At 39.9% G+C, this 15,205-nt stretch overlaps 1 protein-coding gene across 4 annotated transcripts in view; it reads right to left on the minus strand.

Annotated features, from left to right (window-relative positions):
- Positions 1–2,016: 2,016 nt before the first annotated feature.
- Positions 2,017–15,205, minus strand: part of SRRM1 (serine and arginine repetitive matrix 1) — a 17,988-nt gene continuing 4,799 nt past the window's right edge. For 2 of the 4 annotated variants that reach the window (XM_030464260.1, XM_030464263.1), the window contains exons 4-17: positions 14,225–14,395; positions 13,898–14,010; positions 13,249–13,449; positions 12,563–12,766; positions 11,937–12,056; positions 10,187–10,458; positions 9,970–10,050; positions 9,579–9,665; positions 8,762–8,906; positions 6,487–6,591; positions 5,701–6,162; positions 5,142–5,328; positions 4,049–4,246; positions 2,017–3,856 (exon numbers count right to left, since the gene is read on the minus strand). In XM_030464260.1, coding sequence (XP_030320120.1) covers positions 3,752–3,856; positions 4,049–4,246; positions 5,142–5,328; positions 5,701–6,162; positions 6,487–6,591; positions 8,762–8,906; positions 9,579–9,665; positions 9,970–10,050; positions 10,187–10,458; positions 11,937–12,056; positions 12,563–12,766; positions 13,249–13,449; positions 13,898–14,010; positions 14,225–14,395 — 2,451 coding nt within the window. In that variant the 3' untranslated portion in view covers positions 2,017–3,751. The remainder of the gene's footprint in view (positions 3,857–4,048; positions 4,247–5,141; positions 5,329–5,700; positions 6,163–6,486; positions 6,592–8,761; positions 8,907–9,578; positions 9,666–9,969; positions 10,051–10,186; positions 10,459–11,936; positions 12,057–12,562; positions 12,767–13,248; positions 13,450–13,897; positions 14,011–14,224; positions 14,396–15,205) is intronic. The other 2 variants (XM_030464261.1, XM_030464262.1) reach the window with 2 other exon arrangements.

Consider the following 15,205-nt stretch of genomic DNA (forward strand, 5'->3'; position numbering starts at 1 on the left):
AGATTTAAGCTCACAATGAAAGGTTTTATGAGCAGATGATTCTATACTAAAACCCAAGTTATCACATGGAAATAAAACTCAGTCAACATGTTTTGACTCCCTGCTGAAAGCTGCCCTCCCAGCACTACTTCTTTTATCCAAACATCCAAATGAGGAGGCTGGATGTTTGAGGAAGTCAGCAGAGCATAAAAATGCTCATGTTCAGCCTGCTCCTCCCAGTTATTGCAGCTCCCTCCCAACCTGCACTCACTCACCAGTCCTCCAGGTCTGGGCTTCTGCTTGGATTAATTCCTGTCCAACAATGTGGAGCTCAGGAAGTCTGAGCTTTGATGTGTGAATTCTCCAGTTACAGCTCTGAGCAGAGAGCCCCACCTTAGTGCTGTTATTTATCACTCAGATTACATCAGCTGTCAGGGAGCACTAGATGTTTTCTAGCAGCAGAATGGTCTTTGTTCCAAACATTAAGGCAATTCATAAATTAGTTTCAGAGTGGGGGAGCTCAGGAAGCTGCAGCTCCATACAGAGCTCCCCAGGCAAATTTCCAAAGTCAGACAAGTGGAAAGATTTAATAATCCAACACTGAGTTTATAGAAACTTCAAATCATTGCACACACCTGCTATTGTCTCATCTGTTGACACAACAAATATGTCTTTGTTATGAACTACAGATACTGACCTGCCAGTGACTCACTTCATCCTTCACTCCTGCAGACTCATTTTCATCTGAATGGTAACACTCCAATTAAAAGTGCATTTTTCATATTTTTTTTGCACAGTTAGTTATTCCTGCAAGTTCCCTACTGAAACCTTCCTACCTGTCACTTCAGGAAGGGAGCTGTGATTAACAAGCAAACATCTGGCATCAGCAGATTGAGAATAAAAAGGGCAAGCAAGATTCAAGCACCAGAGGTTCCACTCTGTTGCACACCAAGCACCCTGCAAAGCTCCTTCCTGAGCTGCAGCAGCACAACTAGAAATAAAAGGGCTGAGAAACAAAGGGAAGAGGTTAACCAAGATCAAGTGGTGAACAGATCAGGCAGGTTTGGGTTTGGCTGATGGACTTTAGAGAGGACCAGGAGAGGAATTCAGTGATGCAAGTCAACCACCAGGACAAAGTTGCAGAGTACAGACACAAAAGCTTCATGGTAATCATCTCAGCCAGGATTCTGTACTAAAAAGCACCTTTGCAGCAGTATTTAATGCAGGAAGAAGCAGTGTAATAGCTCTTGAGCAGACATGAGGAAACTCAGGATCACCTGAGTGTTTGAATGGAATGGCAGCATTTTAATGAGTTGACTAAATGGGAAAGAATTAAAATACTGAACTAAACATGATTTAGAAGTTATATTCTTTTTAAAGAGCATATTTAAATTCTCTTTTTACACCTAAACCAGTCTTTATGGATAGATGTTTAAGAAAACAGAAAGAGGGAGCAAGTAACAATAAAAACTCCAAAGGAGAAGAAAAGGTGGGGGAGCAGCTGACCAACTTGGGAAGGTCTGGCTTTCCTTCCTGGCCTGTCCAAAACCAACAGCAAAATCCTTTATCAAGGACTGCAGCCCTGGAGGCAGGAGATGAAAAATAGGTCTGAGGACAGATAAGCAGTCAGTGACTCAGGTATATATTTAAAGAACTTCTGCTAGTGCTGAGATGAAAAGGCACACAGAGGTCACAAAACACAGATGAAATTAAGATTCAGATTATAAACACTGAGGCATTAACTCCTTGTGGGACCTGTGCACAGATGTTCTTGTATCAGTTTCAGCATCATTTGTGCTGCTGATTTGTGATCAGTGATGCATTTGTGATCAGTTTCAGCATCATTCTCTGTGCCAGGGAACACCACAGGGGAAAAAAAACCAAAATGAAGGGGGCAGAGATGAGCACATGATGTTGTTAAGTTCTGGAGTTTCGTAAGAACCAAATTCACTCAGTTGTACTTTTAAAAAAGGTGTTTGTCCAGAAAGTTCTTGGCATTTATTATACACATTTAATAACAGAGGATACTCAACATTCAAGTGGTGTTGAACTAAGTTTACAAGCACTTTAGCATACAACGTATACTTACGCTAAGAAACAAAAGATTCAGCATATAGGGAAGTGCAGAAATATCTTCAGAGATATCCCCTTCCATCCATTATCTACAGAATATCTTTCATTTTAAAACCCTACAGGATGTCAAGTAAAAAGAGTAACCAAATATCTACACTCCATCACGTACATCACATCTACTGCAGCTGCAGGACAAAAAAAAATAATAATTCATTTCAAAAGCATGTTCCATTCCTCCTTCCAGAGGAACCTCAGACTTCAGAATTGACTTGGTTTCAGAAACAAGAGCTTGAATTTTTAAAATAAATTCTACAGTAGCAATCCAGCAAGTTTGAAATATGATTATGGAAAAAGGCAGCAAACCACCAGGATTCTTCAGATGAGGATTCAAACCAGTGTTGATGTGACTAAAGCTTGGAACTAAGATAATGCAAACCTGCCATTAATTTATTTTGCAGGACCTTGAAACATTTTACTTGCTCTGATAAGCAATCTCCACCAGCAAATACTGTGTTTGGTTGTTTTAAGCTTATCTGTCCTAACAGAGTGCTGACCAGGTGGATTATTTTACTCTTGCTTTGCAAGAACACCAATCCAGACACAACAGGAGCATCACTCTGTTAACAAAGGGCTATTTCTGCTCCCCCAGGACAGTTAAAAAACAGTTTTTCAGAAGCCAGCATATTGAATCAAATACTTTTTTTCCTTTATCTGTGTATTCATTAACCCTGTACAAAAGAAAGCTGATTAGCAAATGTAAATGTTTGTAGAAAAATAGCCAACATCTGTTTAAATTTAGAAATTTATTTTGTTTAATCCACAAGCTTTATATAGCTTTAGTTAAAAAAAAAAACAAAAAAACCAAAAAAACAGTGAAAACATGACAATATCCAAAGTTCAGGTTCCTCAGACTTTCAAAGAACACATCTCTGAAAGTTGCTCATCCCATTCAGAAGAACCCTAACGAGACAAGATTGATGAAGGGGGCAACATCTCACAAACAAAATTTATGTAACTGAAGGAATTATTTTTTTTTTTTCTGGGACTGCTGATGATGGAAACTGCCCTTTAAAAAAGAAAAAAAAAAAAAGAAAGAACATAAAAATACAAATGAAATTCCAGTGTTCCAAATCAACATGTTACATCAATATAAACCCACAGTGTCCTGGTAAATAACATGCTTTCATTTATGTACCATTCTAAATTGCTATTTTTTTATTTGCTTTAATGGAGACTATACAGGCAACAGTAGAAAGCATTAAAATATCTGTACTTCCTCGGTAATTCTGCAGTGGTTTTACTTCTGGGCAAGTTTACAAACCACAAAGGTTAGTAGCATAATGTAAGTGGATATAAAAAAAAGTCAAATGAGACTCTTGCAAATTATGCTCAAGGCTTTGTTGAATTTCAAAGAAACTTGGGGATTGAGGGTCATGTTTAAAGCCTTCAAAACAAATTCCTACTGCCTCTAAGAAGTCTCACTCTAAATGAATTTATGTTGACTGTCAATGAAAGAATGTCACTAGTACACTGTGGACACCTTTTGTAATGTAAATCCATGCCCTTTGTACATGGTGAACCTCAACCTAGCAATTATTACAACAAATGTTATATTCTAAAGCTCAAACACATTTAGCAATTTGAAATTGAATTCTGAGTACAAACCAAATAAAATGTACATTATATCAAAGGATTCAGCCTAGGATGGGGGGGACACTTGGGCCTTCCTCATCGACCTCAGGGCCTTCTCTCTCAGGTGTTTTTCTAGATCATCCAGGTTGTCTTCTGGTTCACTTTCTGTCTCCTTCAAACAAAGATAAAACATTTTCTTCACACACTGAAAACTCAAGCCAGGCTGCAGCCCCCCCCAGTGCTGCAAATCAAAATACTAAGCAGCATTTCTGAAGCAAAACCACCAAGAGTTGTGTGCATGTTCACCTCTACCTATTTTCTTAAACTGGGTTGTTAAAGTAAAGCCTAAGTTCCAAATTCCTACCTTTTTGGGTTCTGTCTCTGGTTCCTGTTCTTCCTGTACTGATGTGGTATCTGGTGCAGCCACAGTAGTAGCAGCAGCTGCAGCTGCTGCAGCCTTTTCTTTCTTATGCTTTTTGTGTTTCTTGTGCTTTTTATCCTTTTTATGCTTCTTATCCTTCTTTTTCTTCTTCTTCTTTCCACCTCCTTCTTGATCTGAATTCTGTAACAAACAATTCAGCAAATATTACAACTCATTTCTAAGCCTTCAAAATATGAATGCAAACCCACAACCACTCTGGCAAATGTGAACAGACTAAAACAACATCTGAAACTCAGTAAACTAAACCCTTTCTTTAGAACTGGGAGAAAGTCATTCCCAAATGCCAGAAGTAATCCCAGAAGACAGATCATAGAATCATAGAATTGGCTGGGTTGGAAGGGACCTCAGAGATCATCAAGTCCAACCCTTGATCCACTCCCCCCGTGGTTCCCAGCCCATGGCACTCAGTGCCACATCCAGGCTCTTTGGAAAGATCTCCAGACACGGAGAATCCACTACTTCCCTGGGCAGCCCATTCCAATGCCTGATCACCCTCTCCAGAAAGAAATTCTTTCGAATCTCCAACCTAAACCTCCCCTGGCACAACTTGAGACCCTGCCCTCTTGTCTTGTTTTGATCCTGTAGATCCTGTAGTGGACACTTGTGCTTTGTCTGTTTAAAACAGAATGTAACCCCATGCACACTCATGACAAGCAATCTATTCTCTTCTTATTAGGAATACCCTGGCTTTGCACTTAAGACTCAGCATAAACAAGACCACCTCAATTTTAAAACCATGAAACAAATCCAGGCTCCTGAAATGGGCAAGTCTTTCAGAAGTTAAAATTCACACATAACAGCACCTTTTTTTGACACTCAAGAGATGTTAAGTTTGAAAAAAATTTATGCTATAAATTTTATAACAGAAGTTTCTACCTAGGAAAAAAGTCACTCTAGGATTTTTCCTTTTTCTTCCACAAATGAACAACCTTAGAGCTGTTCAGCAGCCAAGTCTCTGGGCAAATAACTTGCCATACAACCTCAACCAGTATTGCTTTTATTAGCTGACAAATACCCTTGCAGGTGATGGGCTCTGAGTTGGGCTTTTAGCTTTCTTTGCAGGTGACCAGTTTGCAGAAGGGGAACAGGAACGAGCAGGAGATGGAGGGCCTTGATGTTTTTTTGCTGCTGGCTCAGGTGATCCTGATGCAGAGCGGGATGAAGACACTCGTTTTGCAGCTCGTGGGCTTGGTGTGGAAGCCCTGAAAAACAGGAGGTGGAAGAGACAAAATCAGACAGGAAAAATTAACAATAAAGCCAGATAAGCAAAGCTAGAAACAAAACTTCTCTTCAACTGCTTTTCCTCTGCTCAGTCCCCAATGCTGTGCTAACAAAAGACCCCTCAAAAATCCTCTTTAATGCCTCACCCCATGTTGTACTTAACAGATTTAAACAGATGCTTCCAACCTAATGAACTACCAAAAAACAATGCTATGATGCTGGAAGCTGAACAGAGCCACTGACATTTGAGTAATTTCAAACTCTGAGAGCTATTTAAAACCCATTTCCTAACTCTTCCCACTGCATTAAAATGCCCACCCCACCCACAAAGCACCAAAGATGGATTTTTTTACTTTGTCTTCTTAGGTTCAGGTGTTCTTGACACCCTCCTGATGGGTCTAGTGCTTGGAGATGGAGACTGTCTTCTCTGGGGTGAAGCTGAAGCTCCCCTTCGTGGTGGTGGTGGGCTTGCAGAGGTATGAGAAGCTCTAGGCCGTGGTGAAGGTGAATGCCTTTTGTTTTGTGGTGGAGAACGTGCTTCCCGATTGGACCTACTGGGAGGAGATCCCTTCCTGTGCTTGGAAGATATGGAAGGTGAACGCCTTTTAGCAGCTGGGGAGCTCCTTTGTTTTGGTGGTGGTGAATGGGAGACTCTACGTTTTGACTGTGGAGAAGGTGATGCCCTTCGTTTGGGTGGAGGAGGAGGAGAAGCTGTTCTTCTTTTAGGTGGTGGAGAAGGAGAATATCGTCTCTGGATCGGTGGGGAGTATCTCCGCGGAGACGGCGAGCGTCTGCGGGGGGGTGGGGATGGAGACCTACAGGGAAAACAAATGCTTAGGTGGCACCTTGGTATGTGAATTAGCTATGAGTTGTCCTGCAATTTGCCCAAAGAAGGGAATAAAATTCCTCTAAAAATTCTTTAAAACTTGATTTCACACCAAAGGTTTTCAGAATCACCTGAAGAGGTGGGGATTTGACACAGCAATCAAACGATGTCCAACCCACCTGAAATCTGACTTAACAAAGCTAACTAACATCCCCCTCAGTAACTGGGAATCAACCAACTGGTTCCCCCAATCACAGCACTTCTTACTACACACCAAAAAGAAGCCACTTGATGCCAAACATGCAGTACACACCTCCGACGAGGTAAGGAAGGCGAACGCCTCCGCCGGGGAGGAGGAGCGGGTGAGGGAGAGCGGCGCCGCCGGGCTGGGGGGGGTGAGGGACTTCTCCTCCTCCTACTAAAGAGAGAGAAGAGACTTCTGAGAAAACCTGCAATTCAGCCATGAGATTCTTATTCTGATCTTCTGCTTGAAATCATCTTGTTCATGCACTTGGAAACAAAAGTCTGTGAGGAGATGGGAAATAATGTACTTGTCTTTCTAAAAGAGACAAAGATTTCACTGGTGTTTTCAGAACTCCTTGTCACAGTCATGAGACAATTTCACATTCCACTTATCCTGGCCTAGTCCCATCTTGTGGCTGAAGAGAAAGCCCAAATCTCTCCCATTTTCTTCTCCTGAAAGCTCTTGTCTGCCATTTATTTCCTCTGCACTGATTCTAACAATTACCTAACGAGTCAGACCAGCTTACTGACCCACCAGGCTAACCCAACAAAAACACCTCTGGGTCACCATGCAGGGACAAGGCAAGGGAGGAGCTGGAAATACCCAGTGGTGTCAGCCAGACCGAAGTTCAGCAGCAGCCTGAAGCTGGACCACAATGAAGTGTGAAACTACTCAAGAACAGCTTTTGACTGTGGATCTGAAACCCAAAATTATTTATTTCTTGAAGTGCGGGTAAAAAACAAAGATGCTGCTCAACTGCAGCTGTCTGGATAACAACTATGCATCAAATAACCCATTTTCTGCTCTGCAAGGTATATTCTGGGCAAATTAAAAAAAAAAAAAGTTTTCCTAGAGCATTAAAGGAGAGGACTACTGATACTTTGGAAAGTAAAACATTCTTTTTTTAAAAAAAAACAATTCAGATAGAACGACTGGATAAAGAAAAAAAAATGAGGGTAACAAAAAACCAAAGCAGCTCATCTACATAAACTGCAATTTGATTTCAAGTGTGCTGGCTGCTGTTCTCCATGGCAATGAGTTTCAGTTTTTATAGAGAGCCACTCGCTCTAAAAGACAACATTCTTTTATGATCCAAAAAAATACCAGCCTTCAAATGTCATAGCTGGCCTAATTAAACATGTATTTACACAACAGGCAAATTTAGTATGTTGCAAACCAGATAAAGATCTTTGAATTCTGATCTGTTTTACATACAAGTGTTTTGACAAGATCCATAATTAGAATGATCTACACTTGGAGAAGTCCCTCATCCATCATCATGTGTGCTGCAACTATACCCTAGCTAGGTCTTAATTACAGATTGTTCACAAGGATCACTATACCAGATTAATTACCCCACTAAGTGTCTGTTTTCTGCATCTTCCTGCTTTCTGAGCAATATAAAAATAATTTCATAAATAAGTGTTAACAATACTGCCTACATAACAAAACAAAGCAGGTATTAACTACTTGACTACTACGAGTTCCAAGTATCTAATGAATAAGACTTCTGGAAAATCCAATTCTCTGTGACCCAGAAGATCAAGATCTTCATCACTTGTTGCAAGTCTACAGAAGGGTTTCAGCCAGAACATCAATGGCAGCAAGAACACAAAGTTGTGCTTGCAAACCTTTCAAATCTTTGTGTGTGGAGCAAGAAAAAGCCCTGAGGAACATGAGCATTCAGCTGAGAAAATGGGTATTCAGGCATCAGGAAACTGTTGTTTTTAAAAAATATATTTTAACAAATATAATATATTTGTAATGTTAATGTTACGAGCTGTCACATGTTCAGGTGAATTAAAAAATAGTGAACAATGAAGGTGACAGAGGTGTGCATCCTCTCTTTTTATGCCAGTGAAATGGCCCCAGATCCAACACATTAAGCAACTCAGCCTGAAACTCCCTCACCTTACTACTTCAAATGTGCATATCCTAAGGATGGCAAGGACTGATTTATCCATGACAAAATAAATGAGAGCCTGTCGAAATTATTTGCTAGATGTAAATCCTATTTAACAGATCAATTTCTAACCAACCTTTTCATCACTGGGGATTGCCACCTCTTTTCCATCTGCATCCTGATAGCAGTGGAGGGAAAACAAAACAAGACAAATCTATCTGCCATGTATTTGAGGCAAAAAAAGACAATGTTCAAACGAAGTTCAGGGTAATTCTTGACAAATGAGCATACCAAGAATGCGATTTTGAAACAAGATTGGGCAAACTGGAGGTGAGGTCATTGTCTTGTGTATTTGCTGACAATTGCATAGTAGATAAACAATAACATGAAGTAAATCGTTAGAAAAAACAGATGTCAGTTTCATCCACTGTAAGAAATTACCGGGGGGAGGATTCCTTCTGTCGTTTCCGTGGAGAGGGTGATGGGCTGCGAGAATGCGAGTGGCGGCGGCGTCTGCCGACTTCCCCGTTCTTCACATTGGATCTTTTAGGTCTTTCCTCTTCAGATGAAGATGAAGAACCAGAATCTACAAATGTAGAATTATCACTCTCTAGAAAATGATTCTCCTGACAGTATGACTACAGTGACTGCTATGGTTAATACTGCACTTTAAACCATTAAGCTCATCTCACGTGATATAAGCAGCCTCTGCTTAAATGCAGTTCAATTAAAAATGTTAGTGAGAGTCAAATGATAAATAAATCCATCAGAGCTGGGTAAAAATATTTGCAGCAACAGAACTGTCCACATATTTGACTAGCCAGGTAATTTAAAAGGTGAATTGGAATTACTTACACAAACATTAAGCAGACAAAAGTCTACACCAGGCCCAGGTTAATTTACCAGTCTCAAGCATACAAGAGTTCAAAATATTAGAAAATAACCTAATGCAACAACATTACATTAGATTAACTAATCCATGGCAAACAATATTCATATAGGTAGTAAGCATTTAAAAATGCAAATTCTAAAGCTGTAAACCAATTAACATGTACATAATAAGCTTTAAAATTACACTTTCTTCTTCATGAGTAATAATTAAAGTGACTTTATTATAGGTGGTAAATCTACAATGAAGTTTACAATAGTACTGTAGTGCACACAGCAAATAATTTTCAACCATATTTGAACTTAACATTAATTATTTCAAGCAAAAATAAACTGCAGTTCAGTTTTAGGAAAGCTATGTCATCCATACCAGATGAAGACTGTTGGTTTTGCCTTCTGTACTGACGCCTCTGCTGAACAGAGTCTGCTGCAGCCATTTTACCTCCTTTATCTTCTTCTGAAAAGGTACATACATGGACAGAATACTTTATAAAGATACAAATTTGCCTTGATTCAGGCAATCAAGTGTGCTTTTCTTTTCCAAATCTTAGGAATATACAGAGGTTTGAATATACTTTGGCTGAGGTTTTATCTAAGAAAGCTTCGCTAGAAATAATTGAGGCAGTCTGAGGGATCATCTTTATATTTCTGAGAATTCTTGCTTTTAATGCCAGCCTATCAAGATCAGCATCATGCATCTTTTTGCTGTCATGCATCTTTAACTAAAAACCCCATGCAAAACCAGTGCTGAAAAGTCATACCTGATTCAGACAGTTCTGCTTTCCTTGGTTTGGGTGCTGGCGAAGGAGATTCTCTTTTTTCAGTACTCTTATGTTTGGTAGCTAAAAGACAGAGTCAAAGCTGCAATGTTACATTCTTGAATGCTTTTACTGTTCATACAAACTGTACAGACCATCCACAATAAACCAAGAGCACAAAAGCACACAGCTGCTGGAAGACAGATTTTTAATCGATTACCTGATGCTTTGCCAGGCGAAACAGAACCACGGCTTTTTCTTGCACGGTTTGACTGCTGGGGTGTTGGAGATCTACGTGGTTTTGGAGGTGGGCTTGCTGGTGGGGATGGCCTGTGCCTTCGTCTTGGAGGGCTGGCAGAAGGAGAGAGCCTCCGTGTTTTCCGAGGAGGACTGGATACAGTTCTTTTAGGTGGTTTCTTTGGCGGTGATCGGGAACGCGAAGAGGAGGAAGAAGAGCTACTGCCAGATAGGGATGCTGATGACCTTCTTCTCCTGAAAATCAAATATAGAATTAGATTCTGACTAGCCAGTTTCAGAATGTTTGAGCATGAACACAGAATTGGCATTTTTTTGCAAGCACATCTATAGAGCCACATACAAGAACACTTCCAAATCATGGTGGACAGCCTTCAACACTTGGTTTGTAGAAGACGAGAATGACAACCAATCTTTCACAGTTACTTTTAAACTACATAGTGAGCAAAAAATTGTTAGTGTCACCTTTGCTTGTTTTCTGTCAATCTATTGACTACAACTAAGCTTTTCTCCTAGCAGAATTAGTTGGTTTGGGCTCTAACTTTTGGATGGTTAAGAGAGTTCTCCATGTTAGCACATGTGATTCAATGATCTTCAGAACAGATCGTTTTCAGAGTTCAGTGTGCAAGCACACTAAAATGGTTTTTATACCAGGAGGCAAAAATTTCAGACAATTTAACTAAACAATTCAGAATCAATCTATCCACTCTCATGTTTTAGTCTTTCATCTTTGTAATTCTAAAAAGGTAGGGCCTCTAGAATTCTGCGGCAAAATTTGTGGCAAGTTCTGTTGCAATTGTGTACCTGCAGAATCCACCTTTGGCTGCAGAATTCCTGAGAACCTGGAAAAAAGAAACCCTACCTTGAGTGAGATAAACATTTGCTGAAAAGGAGCTCTTGTACATCTTGCAACATACACAGTTGATACTTTTCACAGTTTTCCCAGTAACTGTGTGAAATGAATATCTTTACAAACTCAGAAAAAAAAAGTCATCACCTTGTCATAAAAAAGGGAGAACTGGTCCTTAATAAAAAATAAAAAGAGCTGTACACAGGAAGAATCACTTTAATTCTCTTCCTATGAGGAGGGAAAGAATCTATTCCCTTCCTACAAAGACAAATGTCTTATTTTGACATTGCCATAAGCATGTAATCTTCAGAACTTTGCTACTATACCAATAGCTTATGCTGTTAAAAACATAACCTCTAAGACAAGAGAACAGACTTGAAGACATTTAAGTAAAAGAATATGAAGAAACAGATTTCAAGTCAAATTTTAATTTTATGTGGTAGAAGTGAAAGTCACACTTAAAATCTCCCAACAAGTAAAATCCAGTTACTTGTTTATATTTTCCCAGACAGGAAAAAAAATACTAAGGTAGAAGCAAAAAAGTCAGGGAAGATGCCATGTCTTTCTGTGCTCAGAACTATCCAGTTGTCTGAAGTTACAGCTCTGAAACTGCCATGTTGCAAAAAAGGTGGAATTCTCATCCCTTTTTCAACTCAAAAGAAATAATTTCACAACTGCTATTACATTCCCCCAGAACACACTTATGAAATACTACACTGCAGTTTGACATCACTCAAATCATGTGCATGATTACTAAAGGAAGCTAAACAAGGTCATTTTGGTATCACTCATTCCTCACAACTCATGTTCCCTTCAAATGTCAAAGTTTCATGTTTTCAGTTGTCTCAAAAAAAGGGAATCTTACCGCCTGATAGGGGATCTGCTTCTTCTGTGTCTGGGTGGGGGAGGCATTCTCCTTGGAGGGCTCCTTCTCCTTGGAGATGGCCGTCGTCTCGGGCTTGGTCGCCTTCTAGGAGAGTAAGACCTGTCACAATCAAAAATTCAAATGAAAAGCACCTATCTAACTTTTAGATTTGAGGAAATTTATCCTCAGGTGACTGAGCATGAAGGTGCTTTTCTCCAAGTGCATCATGTGAAAGTGAAGTTTAGATCACATGCGCAGTGGTACAGACACTATCAGCACTTTAATGTTTACCACCATCTCTCACTAAAAAAATAACACAATAAAAGGAAAAAAGAAGAAATTTACATCTTCATCATTGAAACTAATCTCCTAAAAGAAACCTACACAATTCCCACTAGCTAACACGTCCATGCCCAGCAGTAAGGATCCCAGTGCCCTCCCCAGTCTGTGTGTTATTGTGAGCAACACCTGAACACATTTCTCCATTGAACGCATTTCTCATATGGGCTGAGATGAGCTCAACAACTCTAAAAACACTGCTGCTTCCAAAGAGAACATCACAGTAAGTGGCACCTTCAGAAGAAAATACTCAGTTCTCAACCTCCACAATCAAGTTTAACTCCCACCTTGACCGTGATCTATGACGCCTTCTTGGTCGGGAATGAGATGGAGAACGTGATCGAGACCTTGACCTCGATTTGGACCGAGTTGGGGATCTCTGACGTGTCTTCTCCTTTTCCTTCTCTCTCTCCTTCTTGGAATTACGTTCTGGTGAAGCTTCCTTAGCCTCTGGTACAGAAGGTTCAGGTTTAGGAGCTTTAGGGATATCACTGTTAAAAAAGAAAGACTTAATTTATAAGCACATACAGCCCAGAGTCCCTGGAGTAATGTTTTTGAAGCTGCCAAGGTATTCCCCTACTATGAACTTCCTCCTGCCTATTCTCTGTCAAGATATTAGACAACCCACGCAACAACTGTGCAAAAAATTACAACACAGCACAATGATTCCAAGAGAAGAATATACAAGTTATGTGTCAACTTGCTAGAAAACAAGATTATGACATTGTCATAAGTGGAAAAGCATAGTAGGGCAAAAACCCCACAGCCATAGCTAGGCACTCTGCCTTTAGAATTCCACACAGGGAAAAAAGAAATCTTAATAAAAATCATTAAATAAATTCTTCTGCCATAGCAAAAGGAGGACAAGGAGATGTGTGCATTCCTCCAAATTAAGTTCAAAAAAGGTATTAAGATACTTTCCATTTTTTAAAAAGGCAATCTGTAGTTCTACAGGCAGCCTTCTCACACATACCTGTTGGAAGCTGCCTCTTGAACAACAGTCTCCTTTGGTTTCACGGCGGGTTCTGGCTCAGGAGTCACCTCTTTCTTTTCTGGTGCAGGAGTAGCACTACGGCTCTTGGTTCTGTGGTGAGGGGAGCGGGAGTGGCTGCGCTTCCGCTCTCTTCTGACAGGCGATGACCTCCTCCGAGGGGAAGGAGACCGGGATTTGCGCCTAAGGGAAAGAAGTGCAGTTTAACAATGTAACAAATTGAAACCGTGTTTAGAAAAAACAAAACCTGTGACATTCCGAAGCTAAAAGCTCTTCTGAATCACTCTCAGAACTGATTAACTACAGCAGCTAAAACACAGGTAGGACTGCTTTATATTTTCTGTTAGTAACTGACAGCCCAAGTAAGAAAAACAAGCAAAAAACAAACTCCCAAAATCAAAAAGAACAAAGGCTGGAACAGATAAAATATTAAAAACTGTTCTTGGTGTAAACAATACATATGTAGCAAAGTTGCTCTGGTTTACTTGCAATTACTGTTCAGTAGCAAGTCCAGCTAGTCTGCTAAAATAGCTAAGGGGAGTACTGCCCAAGTTCAATTAATTTTTTATGGCCATGCATTCCTCCTCTCTGTTCTAGTGTTGTTGATACCATACCTGGGCATTTTCATTACCTTCTTGGACTCCTGGATCTGTCTCTTTTTTCTCTGTTGTCTTTGTCTTCCTTATCCCTCTTCTCTTTGTCTTCATCTTGTTTCTTCATAGAAGCCAGTTTCTCTTGCTCTATCTACACAACCAAGTATCAGCACTTAATAATGGGCTTCATGAAGACACCATCAAACATGCACATCAAACAACAACAAAAATGTACTGCTTCAGGACTAAAATATGCTGCCCAGACAGAAGAGTTCTGCTGAAAACAAAATGTCTACTGAAATAACAATACTTGGGCACCCAGCTCTCAAAACTGCTCATTCCCAGATCTATTAAAAAACCCCTACCTGTCGCTGTTTTATTTCCTCTTTCTTCAGTTCCAGAAATGCAGTTGGAATACCAGCAATGTTTTCTTGTGCACTTAACAGCAGTGGCCACAGTTCTCCCATGAACTCCCTAGCATTTTTCCCATTCAAAAAACCAGTCAGGTTGATTTGCATCATTTTGGAATCTGGGTTCTGCAAAGAGATATGACAGGAAGACAAACCCGTTATCTGAAAAAACAACATACAGTCTATAGCAAACTTAAATTAAAACTACTGTAGGGGCTAAAATACATATACACTCAAGAACTATTTTCTTTTTCTTTTTTTTTTTTTTTTTTTTTAATCTTTCCCTAGTGATTTCTCATCAATTAAAGTTTATTGTACTATTAATTTTTTGTGTGTCTTACCATAAATATTCAGAAAGGCCTGTTAACCCTTTGTGGGTTTCATAAGTATTTTTGGACAGTGTAGCTGTTACACAGGAAATCTGGGGCCTTAAATTGAACACACCCTTACAAGGCTGCTGCAAGTTTTTATAATTCTTTTCTAAGCATTTTTCTCCTGATTGCTTCGATTCTCCTTGCTCAAAAATCTTTCTTAACATCTGCACAACAGACAGAAGCTGTATAATTGCCTAACACTGCAGACAACATTCTGCTAAGTCCCTTACATCCTGCTGCAAAAGGTCAAGATTCATGCATGCAATTTCTTACTCTCTGCAAAGACTGCACTAGGTCTGCACTGAGGGAACATAATGCTAAGTAGGTGCCTTACAGATTTTCCTCCCAAGAAATTATGCCATGTCCACAAAGGGTTAAGAGGTCAAAGAGAGGTTACACGTTTAAGTGGGCTTTTTAACTCTAATGTTGTTTGTTGGTCAAGCAACAAGGTCCATATAACAAGCACAGCTCAACAGCACAAAGCAAGTACAGATTCCAGGTGTCTTCAGTTTCTTCATGGAACCTTGGGGGGTTTGGAATCGCCAAGTCCCCTGTAGAGAAA

This window comes from Calypte anna, chromosome 23 (assembly GCF_003957555.1).
Source record: "Calypte anna isolate BGI_N300 chromosome 23, bCalAnn1_v1.p, whole genome shotgun sequence".
Taxonomy (NCBI): Eukaryota; Metazoa; Chordata; class Aves; order Apodiformes; family Trochilidae; genus Calypte; species Calypte anna.